Here is an 8,651-nt window from a genome sequence, read left to right on the forward strand (position 1 = left end):
GTAGAGGGGTTACAAAAATGGTCCTTGAATTGTATGACTGTCACGTTTTTTCTGCCTATTCTTTTTCTACCGTTTTGCGTCCAAGCCACGTGACTTTCAAGATTCCGGCCGTGAGAACAGAAAACATGGTGGACATTTCTCTCATTTTTAGTGAAATAATCAATATTTTGACTTAGTTTCTGCATAAAAATGCGTTTTGATTACATTTCAGGCGAGAAATATATATTCTATTTTCATAATATTCACTCAGTGAATGCACATAATCACTCGCTTGCTCGTTGTTGCGAAGATTTTTCAGATATCCCCAGAATAATGTGAAACTGACACGTTTTGGTTGCTACGGACGCTGCGTTTTGATTACATTTCTAGCGAGACATTTATATTTCATTTTCATAAAATCCTCTCAGTGAATGTAGCTATATAATCACTAGCTTGCTCATTGCTTTTAATTGCGTTTTCCGATATCGCCAGAATAATGTGATACTGGCACGTTGTGGTTGCTATGGACGCTGTTTGGCCTAGCATAGCTAGCTAGCGTTAGCTGGGACCCCAGACCCCACATAGGAATCTATTGCGATTTCGCTCCATCTGACGGATCAAACCCTCGACACCTACATGCGTTGTGTCTGAGGTGGATTTGCTGATCAACACATTATTCCGCGGTAGCGGGAGAAACTTATGTTGATAAAATGACGAGTTACGATCGGGTTTGTCCGCTGTGTTTAATTTTGAAAATAAACCGGATCCGCTGTGCACTTGACTTCCTGTGTGGTGCGATCTCATTGATGGGTTTTGACCCGTCAAGGCCCCACGAAGAAGAAGAAGAAGAAGAAGAAGAAGAAAACGCAGGAAAAGCTAAACGAGGAGGAAAAGGAAACGTGGAGAAAACAACCAAGCTGAACAAATGAATCACCTTGACCCAGAAGATGCCATATTCTTGGTTGATGCGTTCCTGGATGAGAGCAAGGTAAGTAACATTCACACGTTAGAGCCAGTGAGAGTTTCATTCAATATTCTGCCAAAAAGTTTCACCTTCTTTTTTATTTTTTAAATGTAGAAATGATTTTCTATCTCTGTCAATACAGGACCAATAGACAACCATTAGACACCATTACACAACCAATAGACTGAATTTGTACAGTGTAATATTATAACATTGGTTTTCTAATGAGATGTTTGTAGGTGGCGATAACTTTGGGAAGTGGTGGTTTATTCTGTGGCTCGATTGTTTATTTAGATTAGATTAGATTAGATTCAACTTTATTGTCATTACACATGTACAGGTACAAGGCAACGAAATGCAGTTTGGGTCTAACCAGAAGTGCAATAGCAGTAAGTGCAGGATATATACAATGGTCCTATAAGTGCAAGACATGGATATGTACTGAATAAATATAGAAAAGAATACTAATAAACAGAGTTTTACAGATGGGTTTGTCCTATGAATACAAAATACAGATAAAAGTATTGTGAGCAAGATTGCAGTAGGAATTTTGGTGGATATTACTATAATTGCAAATTTTCAGCGATGTGCAAATAGCAAATATACTAATGGTTTACAGATTTTACAGGTGAGTATGTACTATGAATAATATATATACAGGCGGCTATATTATTATTGACAGAATTTTTACAGATAGCTATAATAAGTTAGGCTAAAATGAGCAGTATAACATGATTTAAGGTAGTACAAATAAAGTAAAGTTGGGCAGAAACTATCCGAATTAAAGTGCAGTGGAAAGTAATTGCATTTACAGTTAAAGTACGGTAGTGCAGATGTAATGTAAACAATTGGTACTGTAAATAAACAGTCAGCAGTGCAAAGAAATGTAAGTAGTGCAAAAAGATGCCGATTGTAACAGTCGTTATATAGTAACAGTCAGCAGTGCAGGTGAACATTATAATATTGCAGATAACAAAGTGGAGGCAGGTGTGAGGAGGGAGAGGAGAGTCTATCAGTATATGAGGGGAGTGGGATCAATGAGGAACGGAGTTCAATAAAGAGACAGCTCTGGGGAAAAAACTGTTCTTTAGTCTGCTGGTCCTGGTCCGGAGGACCCTGAAACGCCTGCCGGAGGGCAGGAGAGAAAACAGTCTGTGGGCTGGGTGAGAGGAGTCCTTCAGGATGCTGCGAGCTCGATGCAGACAGTGTTTCCTCTGGATGTGCTCGATGGCGGGTAGTGGAGTCCCGGTGATGCGCTGGGCGGTTTTCACCACCCGCTGCAGTGCCTTGCGCTCTGCAACAGAACAGTTCCCATACCACACTGTTGCACAGTTGGTCAGGATGCTTTCTATTGCACAGCGATAGAAGTTCACCAGGATAGTCGAGGAAAGCTGATTCTTCTTCTTAGGTGGATCAGCATGAACACACAGAAGAAGGTTCAAAAAATTCCCCAAAGCTGTGTGTTTGGCTTGATGAGGACAAAGATGGTCAACCTCTGCCAAAGAGATCTAGAGCTGGGGAGAAACGAAAGCGAGATTCAGCCACTGGTTGCTTTTTAGTTTTTTTATTTCATCATTAGTCATTGAGCAAGTTCTAAATGGATATCCATATTTTTGCAGTTTCTTCAACAAGTGTAACACCCTCCTGTGCTCCGTCTACCAGCACAACTGAAGACACTGTGACCATCGAAAATGTAGGTTTTTTTCCCTTAAAACTTGTTTCCTCTTTTGTTATGTGATAATTGCCCAGATTTACCATTGCCTTCTTCACTTTTCATTTTCAGACACCCTCATTCAAGATGTCCGAGACCTCTTGGGAAGTGGTGCTGAACAACCTCTCCCTCACAATGGAGGAACAGGCAAACTCTCTCTGGAGAATTGGACAGTGATGAGGCCTGTCATGGTGAACAATATGTTGTCATGAGAAGGCCAAGGAGGGGGTTTGCCATCACTGTGGACACAATGCTGCTGTAGTGATGTGTAGGGACTGTTTAGCACAATCACTCTACTGCACAGCCTGTGACCTTTCCACACATGAGGCCCTGGTGCTTCATGACAGAGCATCCATGGTGGAGGGGTTCTTCAGACACCTGCCACCATCCACCTTTGTTCAGCAGCACGAGGGAGGGAAATTCTCCTATCATGAAAAAGGTAGTTTTTTAAGTCTCAGGTTATATAGGCTGTTTACATTTTACACAAACACCCTCACTGTTGTTTTTGGTTTCATTCACTCTAATATGTAAACTAATTCTGCGTTTTAGATTGCATGTTACCAATTGTTCCTCCTTGCTGCGACTGCTCCACCGGGAAAACAAGCTTTTCAAAGGGAAAGCCAGTTATTTTAATTGGAATAAATGGTAACATTTTTTATTTTTATTTATTCATGTTCTGTTTTTTTTTTTTTTTTTAACAAGAGATAATTGTTTTTCTCTGAAATTTCAGGAAGATACAACCTCTTCCTTCCATCAGTAAACTGCTCCTGTGGAAAAACCTTGCCAGTGATCATAAGTGATCTGGTTGAAAGTGGTTACTGGCCAGCCACTGTCAATTTTGAGACCTTGTACATGGTGGACTTGTTCACCACGTATGAGGATCTAAAAATCACCGCCCCAGGGATGTCAAGACAAGCTTTTGTCAGCATGCTCGAGGGTCGAACGAAACTCTTTGGGCGAGTGAGTGGATTCATAATTTACGTTTGTTTGTTTGTCCGGATCACCTTTTAAATAACTGATTAATTGTTAGGACTTGTTCTTACAATCCTCGATGATTCAGCATACATTTCTTGACAGAGCCCTTTTGTTCATCATGACCATGGTCTGAAGCCAACCTTCTAAACAGTTACTTACAATTTTGTTTTTTCTCAGAGTGGTAAGATATGTGGGGACACAATGCAGAGGGCCTTCCTCGAATGGGCCTATGCCAAATTTGAGGTTGACAAGCTGTCTCAGGTCCAGCACTTTCAGTGCCCTGCATGCACACCCTCCATGTTGGCAGTTGCAGTGGATGGGAACCGCAAATTATATCGTTTCAAAAGCCAACCAGGGTGTGTAACATTCATGTACAATTAAATTCTAGCCACAAATTACTTTTATACAGTAAATGTAACCTGCATGTATACATTTCTTTCAAGACCTGATGGGTTTTTTGATGGAGTCTTTTTGGCCAGTGATCCTGAGGTGTCCTCATTTGTTGATTACATCCATGGAACAACTGGACATGTAAGCACAATTTTATATGAATGCTTGCCTGTTTTTTTTTCTAAATTTAAACATCATTTAGTTTATTTAAGTAATAGAGTGGCATTACTGCATCAAATGCCATTATACCATGATTTACAACTTATTTTGTCAAATGTAACTGTAAATGTCTGTTTGTGCCCTTATCTGTTTAAGAATCCAGGGAAAGGGAGATGTGGTGCGGGTCAGTGGACAGCAGCACGAGAGTCCGCCAACAAGTCTGCAAGCAAACTAGATGAGGAAGGTGTTGAAGTTGCTGTCTGCCGTCATGGGGTTCTGCTGAAGGGACTGAATATGTTCCGTGGAAAAATATTTGCATACCCGTTATATCTCCAGAAACAGCTCGCTTCACATACTGTCCAGTTTTTTGGCTCTGATGTGGTCTGCAAATATTGGCCATATCTGCAGAGAGTTGTGGACCACTGTCCAGAGTTGGAGGACTTGCTGAACATGCGCCCATTTCTCTCCATCATGCATGCAAAAGCGCATTCATGGATGTGTGAGGTAAAAATGACAATTAGATGAATTTCTTTCCATTTGTACAACATATTATGATTGTCTGCCCTCTGCCCCTAGTTTTTGTTTTCCAACTGATAACATTCATGTAAATATGTTACAGTTAAAATGGGGTGGACACAATCAAGAAGGAGCTGGAACAACAATCTGGGAGGAGGTTGAACAGGTTAACAGCTTCCTCTCCAGAGCAGCCATATGTTCCAAGTACATGTCAAAAGCCGGTAAGCATTTTCCATGTATAGTTGTGTCCAAATTGAGAATACAAGCTAACATATTTTTTTTTTGTTTTGAGTGTAGCGCTATTTTTTATTACAATCTTTGGTCTTCAATTGGTTCTGTCAGAATGAATCCTTCTCCACATAGACCAAATCAGAAGGTGTAGCACCTCTTTACAATAGAGTGCTTCCTCGTGATCAGGTGGAGTCCAATCTCTGCAGGTGTCTAACTCCCTAGAAGACAAACAGTACCAGATGTTATAAATGTTAATATTTCCCATATTTCCACTTCTGAGAAGTGGTTTGAACACTGATGCTTTTTTTAGGGTTCTGTGCATAGTGCATGCTCCCTTTTGAAAACAACTGTCTCGTCAGCACTTTTACACTGATCAGGATACTCTTTATGATAATTTAACTTCTGACACATTAAGTGTATGATTCTTTCCAGTTTTATGTGACAATATTAGAGAACGATCAATGTAGTATCTGATCTTTGTTCCTCAGTGTGAACCTAAATTACTGCACAAACATTGTGTGTCAAGTCCGCACAGACATGCTGACTATCCAGGCAAGTGTCTGGAACAAGCGAAAGGCAGAAAACCTTGACCGGACACTGGCCAAAAGATACATCAAGGTACTGACCAGGCAAATATATTTATAATAATTGTTGTTTTTAAATTGTGTCTCAGCATTTGTTAACACAGATATTTCATTTGGATAGACTGTACAAAGGATCACAGAGGCATCAAAGGACCTGGAGAAACTCACCACTGAGTTATCTCTACAGCAAGACACAGTTCAGCAGTGGGTGGCTGATGTTCAGCAGTGGTCCTCAGGTACTGTAAAAAAAAAAATGTAATGGCATATTTAAAGAATCTTTTGGCTCTGCTCTTATACAGGGTATCTGAAAAGAGTCTGATTGTAAACTGAGATGGGCATTAATTAATTTGTTTGTTGTCGTTTAAAGGAGCAACAATCCAAAATGACCTGCAGAAGACCATCGAGGGATTATATCTGGGCATCAAACAGCGAAAGTTTCAGCTGTATCGTCAGTCCGGTGAGAGCAGAAAAGGCCACTAGGAATGTAGATATGTGAAAAAATGAAATCACTACTGATTTATACATAGTAAATACAGCAAGATTATAAGAAAAAAAGTAAAAAAAAAACATCATTAGAAGATGAAGTACCTTTCCTACAAGCCAGGGCAGCATACTATTTTTTTAATTGTTTTTTCACAATTTTTCAAATGATATCGAAACTTGTGATGCAAAAATGATCACACAGCTTCTGTCACAACAATCGTAACACATACTGTACATGCATATTGTGAAGCCTTATTTTGTATGGTGCTTTTGTGTAGTAATCGTGTGAGTGCACACTCATTTTGTGTTTTGTCATTGTAGGTGGGAATAAGCGAAGGCATCAACTGAGAAGAAAGATTGTTGTTGAGAAGAAAGCCTTGGAAGTTGCCATCAATGACCACAATGCTACTGTGGGGGAAGATGAAAAACTGCCTCCTCCCAATGAACTCCTGGCTGTGGACAACTACTCCTGGCCATGGGAATGTAAGTACTTCCTCTGAAATGCACTGAATACAAATTGTTTGATGCACACATCTCGATGTACATGTGGAATCTGGGATTCTAGCTCATCCTGTCAGGGTTTAGTTCTCTATAGTACTAGAACAACATGCAAAATATCTTCTGTCCCGATATGTTTTACAGGTCATGGTGATATGGAACAGAATTTCTTTTTTTTTGACAAGGCAATGCTGCTGGCTAGACTGAAAGAAGAAGAAGTTATTGTGGTTCGTGAAGTCAAGCAGCACATGGAGTACATGAGGAATGTTGCTGGACTGATTGAAGAGTTCACTGAAGACATCAATGGGAAATGTAAGGACAATAGTTAGTCATTTTCTTCAATGTGCTTCTCTGGTAACCACTTGGCTCATTTTTTTTAATTTTAATGTTATATTCTCAGGCAGTACAGCCGGATTAATGGAGAAAGGACGTAAGGGACTACTCTGTGTGCTGAAGAGAAGATTGTGTGAAGTTGAAGCACAACTGGCCACAGCACGCACAACATACAAAAGTATTCTTGGACTGCAAACATTATCCTTAGATGACTTCTCTGAAGAGGAAGACTTAGAGAATTCTTCCTCAAGTGATGAGGAACTGGGAGAGTAGTTATTAGAGGGAGATGTGTATGGCTCTAAGAATATGTGTTGAACCCAAACAGTGGTGTACAACTTGTATGTGAATCCTGAGGCTATTACTGCTGTTGGAAGATTTCTTTGTGTTTAGAGCATGTACTGCAAATTCCTCTGAAATGTAAACCCCCTTATGTTAGTTATTCCCCACCCTCTGCCCCAAAAGCAACAGAGTGCTATTATTATGTTCCACATGTTAGTATAGGAATTCTCTCTCCCTCTTCTTTTACCTTTTCTACCTGAAGACATATAGTCTTTATTTTGAACAGGGCATAGTCACTTTGCTCTAGAAAGCTAACTTTGTTAATTTCACCCAGTAAAGTGAACTCTTGTTTCAACTATAGTCAATGTCTCTGTTGTTTGATTCATTAATAGTTTTCAGTAGTCAGTTTCCTGTTTTATCCCATTGTGTGAGTTGTTCCTTTCAGGTAAGTCTGTAGTAAGCATTAGGCCTATATTCCAAGGCTGGGGTCATCAACTACACTTTTTCAAGGGCCAGAATATTTCTCGGCAGACACTATCAGACGCTCTTGTAAAATTAAAATGAATATTGTATCCCAAGTAATATTTCATAAATCAATTTGCCTTTGAAATATGTTATTTTTAGCCGTCAGTGTTGACAGACTCATATTATCTGTAAAATAGCAAGCCACTATGCTTCATATTCATAAGGCTGTAAACTGCTAACATGGGGAAGGTGATTGTCGCTGGACGAGGCGGCCAATCACAGCGAACTGATTGACATCCAAACCGCTGGTGACATGAAGGCTGCTCTCCGTGGTGCTGCAAGCTTGAGCACCTATTGGGTGGCTTGTCACCATAAGTATAACACACTGAAGACATTGGTAATGCATGTGCTCATCATGTTTGAATCAACACACCTATGAAGTTGTGACTAAAGGAACTAGGACTGCAGGCGCATAAGGCAGGCATAACAGCTGTCAAGCCCGATGTTAAAAAGGTTTTTGCAAATGTTTTGTTTTGTGTCTAAATCATATGACTTGCGAGCTTCCTGTTGGGAAAACAAAAACAGCAGCCATGAAGTGGAAAATTTAACGTCTCTTGTTTTAAAGAAATTTGTGTTTTATAATGCAGAACTAGGCCTGTAATGTCTGTTGATATATTTTACAGGCATAAATAATCTTAAAAGACGGCCACACGTGAATTCAGTTGAGGCTCGGTTTATTAGCTTCCAACGTGCATGAACATACATCTACTTCCTGTCTTGTTCTTCTTCGGCTCACCTAAGCCTAAGCTAGAACAATGGCACCTTTAGGTAACTACCTGTCATTACATCTCCCTCCTTAAAGATGCTGCCCCTCCTTACTAACTGGACAGTCAGTATAAACAATAAACCTTACATTAGGTAACATTACTTGTTGAAAACCAACTATCTTTCCAACTATGGACCAGTATTTTATCAGTTATGTGGTGCTTAAGGCAGATAAACCGGAGTTCCATAATAGAGAGTATGTATATGTTAGACATAATCACCAATTTATTCTGAGCAAAGATTTCCTTTTTCTTTTCAT

General features: G+C 39.9%; 1 protein-coding gene across 1 annotated transcript; it reads left to right on the top strand.

Annotated features, from left to right (window-relative positions):
* The first annotated feature begins 3,209 nt into the window (after positions 1 to 3,209).
* On the top strand, positions 3,210 to 7,330 carry LOC116686214 (uncharacterized). Its single transcript, XM_032511192.1, has 12 exons — positions 3,210 to 3,299; positions 3,385 to 3,614; positions 3,807 to 3,985; positions 4,073 to 4,160; positions 4,335 to 4,682; positions 4,798 to 4,915; positions 5,452 to 5,543; positions 5,631 to 5,745; positions 5,877 to 5,966; positions 6,314 to 6,475; positions 6,635 to 6,802; positions 6,891 to 7,330. The coding sequence occupies exons 2-12, from the start codon at positions 3,507 to 3,509 to the stop codon at positions 7,094 to 7,096; spliced, it is 1,674 nt and encodes a 557-aa protein (XP_032367083.1). The 5' UTR covers positions 3,210 to 3,299; positions 3,385 to 3,506; the 3' UTR covers positions 7,097 to 7,330.
* Positions 7,331 to 8,651: the final 1,321 nt, after the last annotated feature.

The sequence above is a fragment of the Etheostoma spectabile genome, unplaced genomic scaffold (assembly GCF_008692095.1).
Source record: "Etheostoma spectabile isolate EspeVRDwgs_2016 unplaced genomic scaffold, UIUC_Espe_1.0 scaffold333, whole genome shotgun sequence".
NCBI classification, from domain to species: Eukaryota; Metazoa; Chordata; class Actinopteri; order Perciformes; family Percidae; genus Etheostoma; species Etheostoma spectabile.